This window comes from Scyliorhinus torazame, chromosome 8 (assembly GCF_047496885.1).
Source record: "Scyliorhinus torazame isolate Kashiwa2021f chromosome 8, sScyTor2.1, whole genome shotgun sequence".
In the NCBI taxonomy this organism is placed as follows: Eukaryota; Metazoa; Chordata; class Chondrichthyes; order Carcharhiniformes; family Scyliorhinidae; genus Scyliorhinus; species Scyliorhinus torazame.
Genome location: NC_092714.1, coordinates 175,233,202 through 175,255,187, shown reverse-complemented (window position 1 = coordinate 175,255,187; position 21,986 = coordinate 175,233,202). Strand labels below are relative to the sequence as shown.

General features: G+C 48.6%; 1 protein-coding gene across 1 annotated transcript in view; it reads right to left on the bottom strand.

Annotated features, from left to right (window-relative positions):
* The window catches only part of LOC140428896 (piezo-type mechanosensitive ion channel component 2-like), a 319,011-nt gene that overhangs the window by 76,530 nt on the left and 220,495 nt on the right, over positions 1-21,986 (bottom strand). The window contains exons 34-40 of the mRNA XM_072515544.1: positions 16,824-16,898; positions 13,768-13,934; positions 8,626-8,813; positions 6,955-7,156; positions 6,551-6,814; positions 5,903-6,147; positions 2,948-3,112 (exon numbers count right to left, since the gene is read on the bottom strand). Of these exons, the coding sequence (XP_072371645.1) occupies positions 2,948-3,112; positions 5,903-6,147; positions 6,551-6,814; positions 6,955-7,156; positions 8,626-8,813; positions 13,768-13,934; positions 16,824-16,898 (1,306 nt within the window). The remainder of the gene's footprint in view (positions 1-2,947; positions 3,113-5,902; positions 6,148-6,550; positions 6,815-6,954; positions 7,157-8,625; positions 8,814-13,767; positions 13,935-16,823; positions 16,899-21,986) is intronic.

The following is a 21,986-nucleotide window of genomic DNA, read 5'->3' as shown; positions in this document are numbered from 1 at the left end:
CACACGGACAGTGACCCAGCAGGGAATCGAACCTGGGACCCTGGCGCTGTGAAACCACAGTGCTAACCACTATGCTACCATGCTGCCCTAGATATGCAAGTTAGGTGGAATAACCATGCTGAGAGGGCAGGTGGAGCACTCTTTCAGAGGGTTGGTGCAGACCTGATGGGCTAAATGGCCTCCTTCTGCACTGTAGGGATTCTATGATTCTATGATCTTTCATTTCTCTGTGAGGAGAAGCTGGATAAAGCAAGGGACAGGTGCACCAAGACTGAGGGTGACCAGCTGCAATTGGCTCTTGTGGGAGAGTGGAAGAGGATCAAGATGCCACTGAGATTGATGATTCATTGCAAGAGAAGATCCTGAACCTTGCTTTACTTTTTGAAGACAGCATACATTCAGAGATGTTCAGGTTCACCCACTCCGAAGAGAGTGTGCAAGTAGAATCATTACCAACAGAAAAATAAATTACCACAGAATTAACAGGAAAATCATAATTTTCTTTGAAATATTCTTTGTCCTTCTCATTGTACGGCTGATTTGTTCATGGACGAGGTATTACATAATACTTTATTTGTTTTAGCAGTAGACGTTTGTAGACCCTCTAGTGCAGTCCAACCTTTCCCCAAAGTGCCAAGAAGAGGAAGCAAAAAATAGAAAAGGAAAATCTCTTGTTCATCGCCCTTATTCTGCAGACCATAGCAGAAAACTCTGTCTGCAGAGGTCAGTGTCTTCCAAGGAGAAGATTTTGGAGGGAGTACATTCTGTTTGTCCTCAAAGGGAGCTGAGAACACAGTCAGAGACTGGGGTAATTGCAGGAGAATGTGCATACCATAGTAAAAGGAGAAGGATGTGGGTGGAGATGTAGAGTAAAGGGTTAACTCCAACGATAGCTACAGAGCATGTAAGGAGCTACGTCACAGTGATGATAGATGATGCAAAATATTTGTTTAACCTTGCTGCTATTTCTTTATTCCATTATAATTTCTCTTACCTCAGCCTGGACTAACATTTACTTGTGCACACTTGCAGAGGCTCGTACTGCAATCTGTTATTCTATTCTTGGCCAATTCACTCTGATTATGGGCGTCATTCTCCGACCCACCGCCGGGTCGGAGAATGGCCGTCGGCCGCCGTGAATCCCGCCCCCGCCCCCACCGAAGTCTCCGATACCGGAGATTGGGCGGGGGCGGGAATCGGGCCGCGCCGGTTGGCGGGACCCCCCGTTCAATTCTCCGGCCCGGATGGGCCGAAGTCCCGCCCAGAAATTGCCTGTCCCGCCGACGTAAATCAAACCTGGTATTTACCGGCGGGACCAGGCGGCGTGAGCGGGCTCCGGGGTCCTGGGGGGGGCGCGGGGCGATCTGACCCCGGGGGGTGCCCCCACGGTGGCCTGGCCCGCGATCGGGGCCCACCGATCCGCGGGCGGGCCTGTGCCGTGGGGGCACTCTTTCCCTTCCGCCTCCGCCACGGCCTCCACCATGGCGGAGGCGGAAGAGACTCTCCCCACTGCGCATGCGCGGGAAACTGACAGCGGCCGCTGATGCTCCCGCGCATGCGCCGGGAAACTGGCAGCGGCCGCGCATGCGCCGCATTCCCGCGCCAGCTGGCGGGGCAACAAACGCCATTTCCGCCAGCTGGCGGGGCGGAAGTCCCTCCGGCGTCGGCCTAGCCCCTCAATGTTGGGGCTAGGCCGCCAAAGATGCGGAGCATTCCGCACCTTTGGGCCGGCGCGATGCCCGTCTGATTGGCGCCGTCTTTGGCGCCAGTCAGCGGACATCGCGCCGTTGGGGGAGAATTTCGCCCTATATCTTTTCATTCTTTCTCAACTTTTTGGGTTGTCCTTTGCTGGTTTCTAAAACTCTCCCACTCCTCAGGCTTACTATTATTCTTCGCAACATTATAAGCTATTTCTTTTAACCTCACACTATTCTTAACTTTCCTAATAAATCATGGGTGGATCATTATTCCAGGGGATCATTTGTTTCTCAGTGGGATATGTTGGGCGCGATTCTCCGAGCCCCGCGCCGGGCTGGGGAATCGCCGCAACCGTGCCACGACGCCGGCACGCGATTCTCTGAGGTGCGGACAATCGGCGCCATTTGCGCCGGCGCATTTGACGCCGTGCCGGCCGCAGGCCGCTGGAATCGGCAGGGCCTCCGATTCTCCAGCCCGGATGGGCCGAGCGGCCGTGCGGAACAAGCAGAGTCCCGCCGGCGCCGTTCACCCCTGGTCGCTGCCGGTGGGAACTCTGCGCGAAAGGTCGGGACGTGGCCTGTGGGGCGGGCAAAAGTGCTCCTTCACCGGGGACGGCCTCCGATGGGGTCTGGCCTGCGATCGGGGCCCACCGATCGGTGGGCCGGCCTCTCCCCCCCAGGCCTACTTTGTTGCGTGGCCGGCCCCTGAATCCCCACGCCATGTTGCCTTTTTCTTTTTTAAAATGGAGAGATTTAGAATGCGTATTATCTCTCTTATATATCATGCTTCTCGTGCAATGGCCATCAGTGTATTAATATAGCATCACTGTTATTTTAGAGTAGCAGCAATGAATTGGTATCAACTGCAACTTTCCACCAACTCTATAATGCACTGTGTTAGGAAACAGTAACTAGCCAGTGGCTGTGTGTCCTAGAGAGGGAGCATGCCGTGTCTGTCAGCACCGTCGAGGCCTTCCATAGCTGGTGGGCACCGTGGGGATTGGGGTGCTCAATCAACCCCTCTTAATCACGTTTTGATTTGATGTTTTAAGTATCATTTGCGATTTATTTTTTGTTTATAGCAGTACCTCTTTAAAGGGATGCTCCTTTAATTTGTCCCTCGGTTTATCTGATTTAGTTTAATTGGTTTTACCCCAAAATAGGAGTAACTAGCCAATTACTATCCACAGCCCAAACACTGCCAACCTAAGCAAGCCCAATCAGTTTGACTAAAGTACTGTATCTTTTACCTTGGAAGCTCACTGTCCAGTGATGAGGGCATGTCAATGTTGGGCACCTTCTGCAGTCTCCACCTAATGCTGGGCTTTATGGCCACAGGGGCCAGCTCCTCAACTTCATTTGCATAGTCGATGGTTGTCAATCTGGAGTACACTATGGTGACTTCAGTGTTACAACTGAGAAAACACAAGGTGAAAGCTTAGTGATCAAAATCAAAAAGTAACATCTTCCTGAAGGTAATTAATACTAACATCTATCATATAGGATAGTCCTAACATATACTAATATAATATAATATAATAATACTAACATCTATTATATAAGCATCCACCAATGTGGATGCTTAGCAAAGCTCAGGCCACAGAACAGATTCTAAGATGGTGGTGTAGCGGCACTGTGGTAATCCAGAGGCCCAGGCACCCATGTTATGACTTCAAATCCCACCACGGCACTGGTGGAATTTAAATTCAGTTAATAAATCTGGAATTGAAACCTAGGGTGCGATTCAGCGGACTTGAAAGACACGTTTAGCGGGATGTTTCTTGGCAGCTGCCAAGCGGTGTGACAAGGCCACTGAATCGCGTCCCTAGTCTCAGTAGTGGTGACAATGAAACTATTATCGATTGTTGTAAAAACCCATCTGGCTCACTAATGTCGTGAGGGAAGGAAATCTGATGTCCTTACCTGGCCGGGCCTACATCTGACTGCAGACCCACAACAATATGGTTGACTCTTAACTGCCCTCTAACATCATGGTGTGGCAAGCCACTCAGTTCAAGGACAATTAGGGATGGGCAATAAATGCTGGCCCATATTCCACAAATGAATAAATAAAAATGCTGGAGGCATTCAGAGCTGCATCAATCCAACAGTCCCTCTAACAGTCATTACAGAAGCCTCTGCATTATGAAGTTACATTGTACCTTTCAGATATAGAGGATTACAAGGAGCAAGCCATTTAGCCCCTCGGGCTTGCTCCCGGGACTGCTCCCTCACCATTCAGTGAGATGGTAGCTGGATCCAGTAGTAAAATCTATCAATCTCAAATTTAAAATGATCAGCTTGTCCAATTTATTTGGCCATTTGTGGAAGAGAGCAGCATTCTTGCACCAATGTGCATACAGAAATGACTCCGAATTGCAATACAAATTGTTTCTTTCTCTCTATCTGTTCCCCTTAATATTTTGAAAAGTTTTAACAAATCATACCATGAGCATCAACTCCAGAGAATACATCCCAATTTTGTTTAATCTCTCTTTGTAATTTAACCCTTGGTTGTCCAGGTATCATTTTGATAAATCAATGCTGCACTCACACCAAAGCCAATCTTTCCTAAAATGCAGTGCCGCACCCAGAGCTGCTCCCAGTAACTCTGGGTGTGGTCAACAGAAGGCCTTGTATAGCTTTGGATAACTTATGTACTCTTGTATTCTAGGCCTCTAAATACAGACCAACATTCCATTGACTTTTTTTGATTATTTTCTGTATTTGTTCATGACATTTTAATGAAATGTGTGTACGGATCCTAAGTCTATTTGGACCTCTCCTGCTTCCAGGTTTTCCACCATTTTAAAATACTCTGTTTTGTCCATTTTTGCTCCAATGTGGGTGACCTCAACTTTGTCTACATTGCCCACAGTTGTGTCCATTCACTGAACCTATCAATAAATATATTTTCATCTATACTGCTTCCAAATTAGGTTTGTGACGCAGGACCTGCCCCAAGTCCATGCTGGCTCTTTCTGATCATCTGAAAATTTTCAAGGTGTTCAGTCACTCTATCCTTAACTATAGACTTCAGTAAATTTTCCAACAACAGATGTTAACTCCTTGGTTTCCTTTTGTTATCTTTCTTAACTAGTGGATTGATAATTAACATTTTTTCAATCTAAACGCTTGGAAGAACGTGCACAAACAGCTGAAAAAAATTACATTCAGGTTAGGTATTCCCATCAAAGGAACTGCCGAGGACTAGTTGCAAGTAGCCAGACATACCTACTTCTTCTACGCCGATCACTCGCTAACGAGTATAATTGTCCACCTAAGAAAGAAACCCTGTTCCTAGAGCTGTATTTTCGACCACACTTGGCAGTTGTTTCCAGGAGATGCGATCGGTCCTTGAACTGCAGGTCACTGTTATTTCTTTCTCAGCCTCCTTTTCCGGGCCTCCTCTTGCTGTCGGGTGTCCTTGAAGAATTGTGTCCCTTCAATCAGGAGGCTTCTCCAAGTAGGTCTCTTCTGAGTAAGGGTCACCCAGGCATTGACGTCAATGTTACATTTCTTGAGGTAAGCCTTCAGGGTGTCTTAGAAGCGCCTCCTTGTCCTCCTCTTGTTCGGAAGCCTGCTGGGCAAAGAAGATTTGCTTTAGCAGTCTGGACTCTGACATCCTAAGCACATGGCCGTCCTAGTGGAGTTGGTTTCGGATGATCATGGCTTCGGTGCTGGTGCTCTTGACTCCTTGGAGGATACCGATGTTAGTATGCCTGTCCTCCCAACTGATGCGGAAATCTGTCTCAGGCAGCATTGATGGTACCTCTCCAAGACCTTGAGGTGGCATATGTACATAGTCTAGGTTTCTGAGCCATATGGAAGAGTTGGAAGGATGACTGCCTTGTCCACAAGATCTTGGTGTCAGCACGAATTTCATGGCCATCAAAGACTCACATCCTTGGGCATCTAAAGGAGGTGCTCACGGATTGGACATGATGTTGGATCGCTGCATAGATGTCAGTCTTATGTTGCGAGGGGGCTCCACAGGTATGGGAAATGTCCCACATTTGGGAAGGTTTCCGTTGATTTTGATGGAGGGAGAGACCGGATTTTGCCCTGGGGCAGGTTGGTGAAGGACTTTGAGTCTTCTTGAGGTTGAGGCTGCAATTGATTCTTTGGCATTTTCCTGCAAAGGTGTCAAGCATGACTTGGAAATTGTCTTCCAAGAGAGTGGAGATGACAATGTCATCCCATACTGAATTTCCATGAGCGATGTCAGTGTCGTTTCCTTCTTGGATTTCAACTGGTTAGGGTTGAAAGGTTTTCTGTCCATCCTGTAGATGATGTCCACTCCACTGGGAAGTTGGCTCGTGACAAAGTGAAGGATAGTGGTGATGAAGATGGAGGAAAGGGCAGGGGCGATGACACATCCCTGCTTGACTCCAATCTTGACCTTGAAGGTTTTGGTCTTATTTCTGTCGGTGAGGACAGGCGGCGACACCTGTTGTGGAGGAGTCGAGGATCATAGAACTTACAGTGCAGAAGGAGGCCATTCGGCCCATCGAGTCTACACTGGCTCTTGGAAAGAGCACCCCACTCAAGCCCAGACCTCCACCCTATGCCTGTAACCCAGTAACCCCACTTAACTTTTTGGACACTAAGGGCAATTTAGCATGGCCAATCCACCTAACCCGCAGATCTTTGGACTGTGGGAGGAAACCGGAGCACCCGGAGGAAACCCACGCGGACACGGAGAGAACGTGCAGACCCCGCACAGACAGTGACCCAAGCCGGGAATCCAATCTGGGACCCTGGAGCTGTGAAGCAATTGTGCTAACCAATGTGCTGCCCATGTTGATGAATTTCTCTGGACAGCCAGCCTTTGACAGGGTTTTCCAATGCACCTGAGATGAAGGTCGTGTAGAGTGGTTATTGTTGTTCCTGGCATTTCTCTTGAAGTTGCCGGGCAGTGAAAATAGTGTCCGCTGTTTCACGGTTTGGTCGAGAGCCACACTGGCTTTCCTGAGGGATTTCTCCAGAGAGTGGGAGAAGGCGGCTAGCGAGGATTTGGTAATATTCTTCCTGGCGATGGCGAGTAGGGAGATTCCTAGGTAGTTCCCACAGTTCACTTTGTCTCCTTTCTTGAAGATGGTGGTGATGACAGCATTCTGGAGGTCAGCAGGAATTTATTCTCGGTCCAGATTTTCATCAACAGCTCATTAGCTTTCTCAGTCCATCATCGATTCTTGATTTCCCTCATTCTTTTATGTATTTCATCCTCGGCTAAATGATGAGCTCTCCCCTTTGCCTTGCTGGTTATATTGCTTTGCCAGGCATGGAGAGCTTTCTTCTTTTTGTCGATGAGGTCTTGGATGGTGTGGCCGTTTTCGTCGAACCAGCTTTGGTGTTTCCTGGTCTTATAGCCAATGATTTCTCCATAGCATGAGATGTTGGCATATATATTGCCATTCACAGACTGATTTTTCCAGGAGAAAATCTCGCACAGGCATCTTTGAGACAAAACACAAAAGCGGCATGGTAGCACAGTGGTTAGCACTGTTGCTTCACAGCACCAGGGTCCCAGGTTCGATTCCCGGCTTGAGTCACTGTGTGTGCCGAGTTTGCTCGTGTCTGTGTGGGTTTCCTCCGGGTGCTCCGGTTTCCTCCCACAAGTCCCAAAAGACGTGCTGTTAGGTGAATTGGACATTCTGAATTCTCCCTCAGTGCACCCAAACAGATGCCGGAGTGTGGCGACTAGGGGTTTTTCGCAGAAACTTCATTGCAGTGTTAATGTAAGCCTACTTTTGACACAAATAAAGATTTTTATTATAAATAGAAAATAGAAGCTCCTGCCATTCAGCCCTTCAAGCCTGCTCCGCCTTTCATTATGATTAAACCTGTTCCCGCCTTCCCCCCGTATCCTTTCATCCTCTTCAGCTTAAGTGCTATATCTAACTCCTTCTTGAAACCATACAAGGCTGGATTCTCCATCGGCGGGATCCTCCGTTTCACTGGCACACACCTACACCAGCTGTTTTCCCAACAGTGCGGGGGTGCTCACAATGGGAAACCCCATTGGCCTGCTGCCGGGACGGAGAATCCTGCTGCTGGCAGGGGCGCGGCGCACCATAAAATGGATGTGGCGGGACGGAGAATCCCTACATGTCACTCCAAATCCACTGCAATGTAGTTGACTCTTAAATGCCATCTGCAACTTGAAGGGCAATTAGGGATCGGCAATGAATAATGGCCCAGTCAGCGATGGCCACACCCCATGAATGAAATAAAAAAAGTGACTGATCAATTTAGATTGCAATCAGGTTCATATCATCATAGATATTGTAGAATTTACAGTGCAGAAGGAGGCCATTCGGCCCATTGAGTCTGCACCGGCTCTTGGAAAGAGCATTCCACTTAAGCCCACACCTCCCTATCCCCGTAAACCAGTAACCCCACCTTAGCCAAGGGCAATTTAACGTGGCCAATCCACCTTACCTGCACATCTTTGGACTGTCGGAGAAAACCGGAGCACCCAGAGGAAACCTGCGCAGACATGGGGAGAACGTACAGACTCCGCACAGACAGTGACCCAAGCCGGGAATCGAACCTGGGACCCTGGAGCTGTAAAGCAACTGTGCCAACCACTATGCTACTGTGCTGCCCCCATAGTTGGGCAGCTGTCAATACAAACGTTGATTAATGCAGCATGCTCAAAGATTACACCCCTAGTTTGTTCAGTAAAGACTACAATTATATTTAATATAGTGACCTGGGACAGAACAGAATTTCTACAGCAATAGATTTCGATTTATTGTCGCGTGTACTGAGATACAGTGCAAAGTATTGTTTGGTGTACATTCCAGGCAGATTGCTCCACTCTTGAAAAACTTGGGACAGAAGATTTACACAACGTAAATACACATTAACCTGGAATTCCAACACTGGGCTATGTGTGTTTTGGCCACATTAAGAGCATTACCTGGACACACTGCTGTCTCTGGACAGCATAGAATCGATACTGGCCATTTTATGGTACCCTGATTCCGTAGCTCGCTCTCCTTCCATTGCCCCATCTCTCGGCAAAACTCCATCAGCACTGCGGCAATCCTGCCTTTTCAGTTTGGAATTGTAAAAACGATGAATGGTCTCCTGGTTCGAAAGCTTTCCCTAGATGAAGTGGAGAGGTCTGGTTATACTGTGTAGACAATATAGGTTCTGTTTTATTGACAGTGTAATGCTTTAGATTTTATAGCATCGGCTTCACCTCATCACATCCTCCAATAGCTTTCCTAAAGCCTACATTTTTGATCACCCCTCCCAATATCTCGCACCTGCAAACTGCATTGCACAGAAATGACACAACTTGTTTAGTCCATTCTTGGGATGTGGGAGTTACTGGCAAGGCCATTGATCATTGTCCATTTTGATAGGGTGGATACGAGGAGGTTGTTTCCACTTAAGAGGGAGTCTAGGAGGCACAGTTTCAAGATTAAGAGGTCATCCTTTGAAGATGGAGGTGCGGTGAATTTGTTTCTCTTGGAGGGACATTAGTCTGTGGAATTCTTTTTCCAGAGAACAATGATGACTAGGTCGCTAAATTTATTCAAGGCGCAGTTAAGCAGATTTTTGATCAGTAAATGAGTAAAGAGTTATTGTAGGGGGGGGGGGGGGGCGCGGTGGCAGGCAGGATGGTGGAGTTGAGATCAGGTCAACTAGGATATTATCAGATGGCTCAAAGGTTGTTTTACTCGGAGGAAGGTGCAAGCCATGCATACCTGTAAACAGTGACAAGAGCAGCTGTGCAGATGGTGGGTAGACTGTTAGGTATGAATTTTTGCAACAATGGAGAGGGTCCCCAGCTTATCCAAATGGCATCAGAGTTACGGTTGCTGATGTCCCGCCCCTAATCCAGCACCTACTGTTTTCATCGGTGGAGTGTGGGGTGGGAAACAGGGGAGGGTTGTAGTTTGCACATCCATGTTCATGGAGGCAGCTGCACGTGCAGAGGTGCAGGAGAAAGTCTAAAGCTAGCAGAGTTCTTTGGAGAGGGAGGGCACATTTTTCAATTGGTGCAGGGACACCCTTGGGAGAAGTAGGGTGCCCTTTAGGAGAAGTCAAGTATCCTTTAAGACTGTTAAAATTAGACATTAATGTGCATAAAAACTGGATAAATTAATTGGAGGTGTCAAGCTCATTGGAACCGTCAAGCTGTCAAGGGAACTGTTAAACTTAATTGAAACATATAAGATCCTGAGGGATCTTGCTGAAGTGGATGTAGAAAGGATTTTTCCATGTATGGGAAAGTCTAGAACTAGGGGTTACTGTTTAAAAATAAGGGGTCACTCATTTAAGACAGAGATGAGGAAAATCTGTTTCTCTCAGAGAGTCGTGAGTCTTTGGAACTCTCTTCCTCAAGAGAGGAAACAGAGTCTAAGAGGTTCTGAATAAATAGGATCATGAAAGGTGATTGGGGGTTGGCAGGAATGTGGAGTTGCGATTACAATCAGATCAGCCACGATCTTATGGAGTGTCAGACCAGGCTTGAGGGGCCGAGTGGCCTAACCTTGCTTGTAATTAATATGTTCATATGTTAAAACTCCTTGAAAATGTCAAGCAGTTAAATCTCTTGCTCTTTATATTAAAAGAGTAGCCTGGATGTTAACAAAAATCCAGAGCTTGCTATTTCATTTAATTGACAATTGACATAAGCCTCAGAGCTATCCAAATCGGATTTGTGCTACATGACAGATTTCACAGTGGGGTGCCAGTAAGTTAAACTTTGAGTGAAAGCTCCAAGTGGTTATTAAAGCCTTTGATATGGGGCCGTGAAAACAGATGCTTGTTGTTATGAGGGAATAAGTGGGTGAAGGACTTTGGGTGGGATTCTCCCGCAACTAGCCAGATGGCACAACGCCGGCACCGGTTGGCGTTGCGCGAATCACTCCGGCGCCGGCCGCCCGGAACTTGCGGAATCCTCTGCATTTCCGGGGGTTAGGCCAGCGGCGGAGGGGCTGGCGCCGTGCCAACCAGCGCCGAAGGGCCACCGCCAGTTGCCGCAGGCGCAGAACCGCCAGCGTGATCTGGCGCATGCGCAGGAGGTTTCTTCTCCGCATCGGCCATGGTGAAGCCCTACAGAGGCCGGCACGGAGGGAAAGAATGCCCCCATGGCACAGGCCCGCCCACAGATCGGTGGGCCCCGATTGCGGGCCAGGCCACCGTGGGGTCCCATCCCCGGGGCCGGATCTTCCCGTGCCCCCCCGAGGACTCCGGTAGACGGCCTACCAGCCAGGTCCCGCCGTGATGGACCGTATCCATTTCACGCTGGCGGGACTGGCCGAAATCGAAGCCCGGGAAATTGCCGGGGGACCGCTGCCAACAGCCCCCGACTGGCGCAGCGTGGACCCTGCCCCCGTGCGAAAACAGGCGCCGGAGAATTCGGCAGCCGGCGTCGGAATGGTGGGATGGGATTCACGCCGCCCCTGGCGGGGGGCCGGAGAATCCTGCCCTTTAAATGTAGTGATTGGATTTTTATCAATTAGTGTTTTTTACTCAGTGAATTCATTAGTAGACACTTAGATTTCCTCTCAGCATGAGTCCTGATGTCTGCCCATGATGATTACTCGGTAAGTTGGCATGGACGGTACGATGGGCAAAGGTTGGTGTGTGGTGAGTATGGTTTGGCAGAAGTTGCCATTGAGTTGGCACAGGGGCCTTCAAGGAGAAAGGCGGCTGGAAAAGGAAACAAGATTTGGACTGGTTCCTGGAAAATTGACTGCCCACCTATTGAAATAGCATTTAGTCATGTTGCTTATAGTTTCTTTGTCACAGTAAAAGTCTTAAAACTTGAAATCTTGTGTGAACCTTTCTGTCATGCAGGGGAAGATTGTATTTATTTTCCAAAGATATTGGTCTCTATGGGGATTGTAACAATTCTCTCTGTACTTTTTAAGTATGACTCAATGGCTGCCAACAATGACCAGTTAGCTAGTTACAATCCCATTTCTGCTCATTTCTTCCAATGCCCTTCTAAATAATAAGTCTCATGGGGTTATGGTCAAATCTCTCATAGATGTCTGGATGCTCAGGCATGTTCACCTTAGAAAAGTGTTGTTGGCATAGGCTGTCATCCATCCAATGAACGTGTCTGAGACAGGGCAGATATTGCTGGATTAGCAATGAGTGTATGCCAATGGATTTTGGATACCCCAGGACCTCTTGTGCTGGTAACACTATCCTTCCAAGCGAGGCCAAACAATGAAGGCAGAAACTGCAGCCTTTCCTCCTGCCTGGGATATGTTGTCCAGATCTCACCACTTTTGAGGAGTGCGTAAAGGCCGCAGGCTTGGTAGGCTCGCAGTTTGGTTTTCTCAGTCAGGTGGCTGTTGCTCCATACTCTCTTACTCATATTGGACATAACAGTTCAGGTTTTCTGATGCCTGTGTTGATCTCAGCATCAAGTGATAGATTGTTGGTGAATGTGGAGACTAGATATGTGAAGCCCTATCTAAGCATTTGTAAAGCATTGGAAAAAGCGAGGTCAAACAGAAAGCTCAGCTGGCCACGCAGAAGGCCCAGACAAAACGGAGACATCAAAACCTGCACCTTTTGAGAGATCCTCTGCAGAAAGTGTGGCAGAGACTGCCAAGCCAGTGCGCCAAAGACTGCCAAGCCAGTGCGACAGAGACTGCCAAGCCAGTGCGACAGAGACTGCCAAGCCAGTGCGCCAAAGACTGCCAAGCCAGTGCGACAGAGACTGCCAAGCCAGTGCGACAGAGACTGCCAAGCCAGTGCGACAGAGACTGCCAAGCCAGTGCGACAGAGACTGCCAAGCCAGTGCGACAGAGACTGCCAAGCCAGTGCGACAGAGACTGCCAAGCCAGTGCAGCAGAGACTGCCAAGCCAGTGCGACAGAGACTGCCAAGCCAGTGATGCCGAGACTGTCAAGCCAGTGCGGCAGAGACTGCCAAGCCAGTGCGACAGAGACTGCCAAGCCAATGCGGCCTAGACTGCCAGGCCAGTGGGACAGAGACTGCCAAGCCAGTGCGACAGAGACTGCCAAGCCAGTGATGCCGAGACTGCCAAGCCAGTGCGACAGAGACTACCAAGCCAGTGAGGCAGAGACTGCCAAGCCAGTGAGGCAGAGACTGCCAAGCCAGTGCGACAGAGACTGCCAAGCCAGTGCGACAGAGACTGCCAAGCCAGTGCGACAGAGACTGCCAAACCAGTGCGACAGAGACTGCCAAGCCAGTGCGACAGAGACTGCCAAGCCAATGCGGCCTAGACTGCCAAGCCAGTGCGACAGAGACTGCCAAGCCAGTGATGCCGAGACTGCCAAGCCAGTGCGACAGAGACTGCCAAGCCAATGCGGCCTAGACTGCCAGGCCAGTGCGACAGAGACTGCCAAGCCAGTGCGACAGAGACTGCCAAGCCAGTGATGCCGAGACTGCCAAGCCAGTGCGACAGAGACTACCAAGCCAGTGAGGCAGGGACTGCCAAGCCAGTGAGGCAGAGACTGCCAAGCCAGTGCGACAGAGACTGCCAAGCCAGTGCGACAGAGACTGCCAAGCCAGTGCGACAGAGACTGCCAAGCCAGTGCGACAGAGACTGCCAAACCAGTGCGACAGAGACTGCCAAACCAGTGCGACAGAGACTGCCAAGCCAGTGCGACAGAGACTGCCAAGCCAGTGCGACAGAGACTGCCAAGCCAGTGCGACAGAGACTGCCAAGCCAGTGCAACAGAGACTACCAAGCCAGTGAGGCAGAGACTGCCAAGCCAGTGAGGCAGAGACCCCTGAGTCACATCAGGTGACATTTAACACAAAATTGACACCGAGACACAAAGCAACATTCCACAAGACAGAAACGTCAAAGAAAGTTACAGTTCAATGGCACCAAATAATTAAGGATTAGACTGGTTTAAACGGTCACCAAAGTACAATGCCAAAGAAATATCAAACGTTTGTGCTCTCAACATTTGAGCCAAAACGCTGATTTGAATCACATTTACAAAACGGTAGATCATCTTGTTCTGGAAACAGAAGTTACTGAATTAATAGCTTAAATTTAAAAAGAATCAAGTTGCTTTAAGATATATATGTTAAAAGTGAATGAAACTGAACACCTGTTTTAATTCTCTTTTCAAAATGGACCTCTCAAATCTTAGCACAGTGGAGATATCACTGTAGTCCTTGGAGATGGAGCTCAGCAGTTCAATCAGCCCATCCAGCAATGCTTGGACAAACATCCAGGTGAAGGTCAGGATGTTGACTCCTCGTTTGATGAAATTATCTGCACAGAATGAAAAGACAGTTCTGGGTGTGAGAAACAAGGAATACTCGATATTGCAGCATCGGCAGTTTTGGCCACTGGGAGATTCACAGTGATAGACCTGGATTTACAACCCGGATTTGAGTACAGGGCATAGTTTTCAAATGAGACAAAATACAAAGAGTTCAAGGGGGATATATGTAGACTGGTAAAATAATCAGACATGGTAAGATGAAACTGAATGTAGAGAAGCAATGCATATGAACAAATGAATTAGAAACAGGAGTAGGCCATTCGGCCCCTCGAGCCAGCTCCACCATTCAATAAGATCACGGTGAATCTGATTTTAATCTCAACCCCACATTCCTGCCTACCCCCGATACCCTTTAACCCCCTTGTTAATTAAGAATCTATGTAGCTTTGCCTTAAAAGTACTCAAAGACTCTGCTCTTATTGCCTTTTGAGGAAGAGAGATCCAGATCCTCTGAGAGAAAATATTTCTCCTCATCTTGGTCTTAAATGAGCGACCCTTTACTTTTAAACAGTGACCCCTAAATTTAGATTATCTGACAAGAGGAACCATCCTCTCCACATCCACCCTAACGCAACGGGAGAGACAGCAGGAACACACTGTAGGGCAGGAATGAACAATTGGTTTATTACGGTATACACAAATAACAAACCAATAACCTCTAACCCCTATCCCCAAAGTGCCACCCTCGCTGACCTGCACAAGGTCAGGGTTTTAGACAGAATAGTTTCCCTTTGTTAAGGGGAAACCCCGCCCCCAATTACCAGGGATGTTCATACCCAGCAGTGGTTGGGGAGGTGGGTTGGTGGGGTGGAGGGAGGGGGTTTGATGGGGTGAAGGTGGGGTGGTGGGCGCACACATACGGCCGGTGTCACCCTGCAATCACAGTCCCCGATGGGTGGTCAGTACGGTGCGCAGCAAGATGGTTGCTTTGCAGGCCCCGGCAGGACTAACAGCCTACGGTTGCGCCTCTGGGAACATGTCCTACCTCCTCTCACTCCCTTAGCAGCAATGGCACCTGTTTCCTGATTTTTACAACCGTAAGTGAAACTCACCATCGGTAAATCTTCCTGGTGGAGGTAAAGCATTGCGGGAGCCTCGGAGAATACAGGGTCGGGCCCGTTAATGATATGCCAACAGTGATTACTGCACATGCGGAGTAGAACGCGTTGACGCGGTTGTCGAGACACCGGAGCATGCCATTTCATCTGGCATCCGGCGCCGGCAACAATTTTGATCTCACGCGTGGTCCTCCGCCCAATCGTATTTCCTGATTCCAGCATCACTGAACGGAGAATCTCCGCTCTGTCTATCTTTTCGGAATTCGAGGGCCAATTATTTTGTTTACGCAAAGCCATAACTATATGTTGTATTGAGGTTGTTACAGTTTCCAGATTGAAAATGTTTCTTTTGCAAAGTGCCAGAACCACTTTAAACTTGCCCACTCGGCCATTTTCCAACATGGCTTCCCTAAGTCTCCCAAGTGATGCAATATAGTTAGGTGGGAGTACATCACAGGAAAAGTAAATCTGAGATGTTGGCAGCTAGCACATGAAACAATTCCCATGAAACTTCATCAAAAATGAAAATGGTTATATAAGTGATAACCAAAGAAAACCAGTAACAATAAAGTTCTACAAACGGTTTCTGAGGAATACTATCCAGGACAAAGATAGCCACTTGATCGGAACCCCATCAACAAACATTCACTGTCACCATCACCCACCACCGACGAACCGTGGCAGCTATACAAATAGAAAAGGGATATTCTTTATTTTGTTTATGAATGGCAACTGGCCTTTGTCCCCCAACAATATTTTGGAGTTTATCCTATTCTACTTGTAAATCACTACACTAGGGTGGCACGGTGGCACAGTGGTTAGTACTACTGCTTCGCAGAGCTGAGGACCCGGGTTCAATCCCGGCCCAGGGGGGACTGTCCGTGTGGAATTTGCACATTCTCCCCGTGTCTGCATGGGTCTCAACCCCACAACCGAATAAGATGTGCAGTGCAGGTGGATTGGCCACGCTAAATTGCCCCTTAATTGGAAAAAACATTGGGTACTTTAAATTTGTAAAAAAAAGTAACCACCCACTGACCACCCACCATCCAATCATTTTTCAAATGAATTGTGGAATCAATGCCATTTTACACAATCAAGACCATATAACACATCAGGTGACAGGCCAACATGGAGATAGAAAATAAAGTTAGGCTATTCCACACACTAGCAACGTTATTTTCTACATTCATAATAATAATCTTTATTATTGTCACAAGTAGGTTTACATTAACACTGCAATGAAGTTACAGTGAAAAGCCCCTAGTCGCCACACTCCGGCACCTGTTCGAGTACCCGGAGGGAGAATTCAGAATGTCCATTTCACCTAACAAGCACGTCTTTCGGAACTTGTGGGAGGAAACCGGAGCACCCGGAGGAAACCCACACAGACAAGGAGAGAATGTGCACACTCCACACAGACAGTGACCCAAGGCTGAAATCGAATCTGGGACTCTGGAGCTGTGAAGCAACAGTGCTAACCACCATGCTACCGTGCCACCCAGTCAATAATCCAAACTCCCCTTATTCGCTGCAGGTTTTCGACATATACTGCAGGATGGACTGCTACCTACCCATTGCAGTCCCATTAATTAGGACCTGAGAGTTGGAGTCTGCCCATATTGGTCCCAGTAAAGAGGCTGTCCTTCGAACTTCACTTTCGTACCAGTGTTAGTGCCACTAGCAGCATTTACAATCCCACTGGCTGCTTAATGTCTGCTCTGTTTGTTTTTGGTTTCAATATGAATTTTTAATTGTAATAAGAATGTTTTTTCCAAGCTGTGTGTGATATGTAATTGACGTGTGTGTGTGACTGACCCGGATCCTCAGAGCCACCTTCCTGAGCACTCGAAGCATCCAACTCATCTTCACTGGAATCAACTCGGTTTAAATCTGAAATTCAAAAATACGTTTACAGCCTCTGACACTTTTATATCATTCCATCAAATCTCTTACTTCAAACATTCGTGTAAAGTAAATTTAAAAAAATTCTCAGGGCGCGATCTAAAAGCCGCAACGCGCCCAATTCAGGGCATGAAGTGGCAGGAAAATAGTATCCCTGCGGCGCAGAAGGAGGCCATTCGGTCCATAGAGTCTGCACTGACCTTTCAAATTTATTATTGTCACAAGTAGGCTTACATTAACACTGCAATGAAGTTACTGTGAAAATCCCCTAGTCGCCTGTTCGGGTACACAGAGGGAAAATTCAGAATGTCCAATTCACCTAACAAGCGCGTCTTTCGGGACTTGTGTGAGGAAACTGGAGCACCCAGAGGAAACCCACACTGACACGGGGAGAACGTGCACATTCCACACAGACAGTGACTCAAGCCGGGAATCGAATCTGGGACCCTGGCGCTGTGAAGCAACAGTGCTAACCACTGTGCTACCGTGCCACCCATATTAGAGTGAGCAGCTAGTCTCACTTTAATATGCACTCGCCTGATCTACCCAAAGCATGGGGATCTAATCCCTTCGCCTCAGAGACGACAAGTGGGAACCTTTTACACTGGTCTCCACAAACGGGGACCAGGGCGGAACGACATGGGGGGGGGGGGGGGGTCATCAGGGGCTCCTGGCTGTTCAGGCTCTGGGCAGGGTAGTAACCTGGCACCCCTGATGTTACCTGGGCACCCTTGCATGCCACGCTGGCAGTGCCACCTGGGATCCATCCTGACAGTGCCAAGGTGCTTGGGTGGGATTTTGCCAGGGATAAGGCCTGGACGTGTCCTGCCTTTATTAGCAGGAGTGTGGGGCATTGTGGGTCTCAATGGAGCAGAGCTCCACAGTGCAAGAAATGAGGCTAAGTCCGATCTTGGCAGGGCATTCCCTGCTGAGGCTCCGAAATACAACAATGTCCCGTTATATAGCGGAGCCTGCGAGCACCAGGAAACAGCCCACTAAACACGCTCAACACGGCATTCTGTTTCATTTCCGTTAGATTGCACCCTCAGTTTACATTAGGGCACCACTCCTGTTTATAATCACATTACCTCTATATCATGTTTCTGCATTGCCTATACAGTTACATTGCAGCAATGCCTGCTCATTTACATTAATGCATGGTCTCCTGGTTATTACAGCATTAAGTAACAGTCATGCCACACCAATGACCAGAAACTGAACGGACTAGCCATATAAATATTGTGGCTACAAAAGCAGGGATCCTGTCGTGAGTGACTCACCTCCTGACTCCCCAAAGCCTGTCCACCATCTACAAGGCACAAGTCAGGAGTGTGATGGAATACTCTCCACTTGCCTGGGTGAGTGCAACACCAACAACACTCAAGAAGCTTGACACCATCCAGGTCAAAGCAGCCCGCTTGATTGCTCCTCCTTCCACAAACATCACTCCCTCCACCAGTGACGAACAGTAGCAGCCAGGCGTACCATCTACAAGATGCACTGCAGGAACTCACCAAGGTTCCTTAGGCAGCCCAACCCCATGACCACTACCATCTAGCAGGACAAGGGCAGCAGATACATGGGAAGACCACCACTTGGAGGTTCCCCTCCAAGTCACTCACCATCCAGACTTGAAAATATATCGCTTTTCCTTGAGTGTCACTCGGTCAATATCCTGGAACTCCCTTCCTAACAGTGCAGTGGGTGGACCTACACCACATGCAGCCGTTCAAGCAGAAAGTTCACCAGCACCTTCTCAAAGGAAATTAGGTATGCACAGCAAATACTAGCCGAGCCAGCGAAGCCCAGATCCCGTAAAAAATGAATTTAAGAAACCAAATAGCCAGCACTGTAATAGGAATGGGAGTTATGATGTGAATGAGTATTGAAAGATTGCCCTGAAGTCTGCAAATGTCATACTTTTTTTATTCTTTCATGGGATGTAGGTGTCGCTGGCTGGGCCAGCATTTGTTGCCCGTCCCTAATTGCCCTTGAACTGAGTAGTTGACTAGGACCATTTCCGAGGGCATTTAAGAGTCAATCACATTTCTGTGGGCCTGAAGTCACATGTTGGCCAGACCAGGTAAGACGGCAGATTTCCTCCCTTAAATGATGTTAGTGATCCACATGTTTTTTTCATAAATAAAAATTGACACCAATTTCATGGTCACAATGAGCCTTTTAATTTTAGATGATTAAAAATTCAAATTGCACCATCTGCCATGGTGGGATTCAAGCCCAGATCCCCAGAGCATTACCATGGATTACTATTCCAGTGACAAAACCACTGGGCCACTGCTTCCCTGCTCCTCCTACAGGTGTCACTTTATATTGGACAAAGAAGGGACTTCCGGTGACGGCGGGCGGGAGGCGGCCGCACAATGGAGGGCACCCACTCGGGAACGGCATTTTCGGGGCTTTAAGCCCGGTCCCAGGGTCCACGGAGGCGGCAGAATCAGGGAGAAGGCACGGAGGAGGCACTGTGAAGACACAGGAGGGAAAAACACCCAAAGAAAAATGTCGAGGGTGAGTAAAAAAACGGCCGAAAAAAAACCAGCTGGAGGTCTGTCGGGGGGTGGAAAGGTCACCGCGGGGTCACCAGGAAAAATGGAGGCTGGAGCACCAGGGGAGGCCGCACTGCTTACGGCTGAAGAAATAACCAAGGTGATGGCTGCGGAATTTGAAAAGCAGTTGGCGCAGATTGCGAAATGCATGGAGACGGTGAGGAAGGAGATGAGGGAGGTTTTGAATGTGCTGGTGGAGGAGGCGATTTCCCCGGTGATGACGGGGGTGGCGAGCGCAGTGGCGGAGGTGCGAGAGCAAGGGGAGGCGCTGAAGGAAGTGGAGGAGACGGTATTGCAGCACGGTGATCAACTTGCCTCGATGGGGAAAGAGATGCGGAAGGTGATGGACATTAACAAGGATCTGCGAGGAAAAATGGAAGACCTGGAAAATAGATCCAGGCGACAGAACTTGAGGATTGTGGGGCTGCCCGAAGGAGTTGAAGGACCGAAGCCGACTGAGTATTTTGCCGCGATGCTGGCAAAACTATTGGGGGAGGGGGAGGACCCCTCCCGATACGAACTGGATCGGGCTCATCGGTCGTGGAGGCCTGTACCAAAGGCGAGTGAGCTGCCAAGGGCAGTGACTCTGTGCTTCCGTAGCTACAGTGTGAAGGAGAAGGTCCTGAGCTGGGCCAAGCAGAAGCGGGTGGTGCAGTGGGCTGGAGCTGGTATACGTGTATACCAGGACTTTACGGTGGAGCTGGCAAGGAGGCGGGCTGCCTTCAACCGGGTGAAGAGGGCACTGTACATTAGCAAGGTGCGGTGCGGCATTGTATATCCAGCGAAGCTGAGGGTGACTTACAAGCTCAGGGACATTTATTTTGGAACGGCGGAAGCAGCGGAGGAGTTTGCGAAAGCAGAAGGACTGTGGCAGAACTGACAAATTGAGGAATGGCTATTTGCCGATGTAACCTCATGACTGTATTTTCTTCTTTTTTGTATCACTGCGCGCGGGTGTAGAGACTAAAGGAGCCAAGGTGGTATATATTTGGACAAGGGAAGGGACGGGACTTTCACTCGAAATGAGAGTTCCTTGGGGTGTAGGTGGATATGCGGGGTTTGTGTGCTAAAAGGGGATCTTTGGGCTTTCCTGGGGCCGGGCAAGTGGGAAAGGGACCCAGGCGGGGGCCTCCACGCTGGCCGGTTTGTGCCGGCCAGTGAACGGGAGTGAGGTGGGGGGAGGGGCTGCGGCCATCGGAGCCTGGCAGAACAGGGTCCGAGTGGTCTAGCCGGGGTGGAAGGTTGGGGGGGAAGGAACCAAGGGTGGGGGGAGGAGTTTTACAAGAGGCAGTGGACGGGAGGAGCTGGAGACCTGGGGTGGGGGGGTGGGGAGCTGTGTAAGATTCAGGGTGACTACGGGTAATCCCTGATTCCTTTTTGTCATTTGTTTATGTAAACATGCGGGTTGAGGTTTGGGGGTTGGTGGGTAGATGGGATCGTTGTTATTATGGGGACTGACATATCTTGCTGATTATTGTTTATTGTTGATGGATGTAAATGTGGGAGAAAATGTGAAAATGGAGGAGAATTAAAAAAAATTAAAAAATATATTGGACAAAGACTTGCTTTTAGTGCTTCAGTGCTTCCCACAACCACTGAAGGTCTCAAAGAACTCTGCAATCAACTAAGTATTTTTAAAGTGTAATCAATCTTGTAACGTAGTAAAACCTCACCAATTTTCACACAGCAAGATTCCACAAACAGCGCTGTGACAAGGATCAGACAATCTAATTTTTGAGGTATTGCCTGCAGTTTAAGTATTGCTCAGGAAACCCTGGGAACTCCTTTGTGCTTCTTCAAAACTACATCTCCGGGCACAGGCAAATCGGGTACCTCCAACAACACAGTGCTCTCTCAGTATTGCGCTGGAGTATCAGCGGTGATTTACCATGTGTTCAAACTCTGGAGTGGAACTTGAACCCAGAACTTTATGACTCTGAGATAAGTGTGACACTAACTGAGGTACAGCTGACACTATCGTGCATTATAGTGTTAATGACCTTTAGGTTTCACGAAAGACCATATAAGCCGATTTAGACAGAGTGATCACAGAGCCGTTAAATTCAAGATTGGCCGCAAGGCAACCAACAATTTTGGTAATGAAACTGATTAAATATATTGCAGGGCACACCGCAGAGAAATGTAATTAGCTGATAGCAAGTTTGGCTTAAGGGAACATTTGTGAATACATCATACTTTTCAGAAGCAAGAGATTCATAGAATCCTTACAGTGCAGGAGGCCATTTGGCACATCAAGTCTGCACCGACCCTCCGAAAGAGCACCCTACCTAGGCTCACACCTCTAACCTATCCCCGTAACCCAGTAACCCCACTGCCAGATTGGTCTGGAATGGTCGGAAATTATAATTAAAAACTTTACTTAGCTGAGCAGGAAAGAGCAGCAAGTGGGAAATTCTGAGTTGGGGAGTTGTAATGATCTGTGAAAAAATGCGTTCGTTATAAGGAACAAGGGAACAAGGGAAGCAGCTCCTGAGGTGATACTGTTATTTAA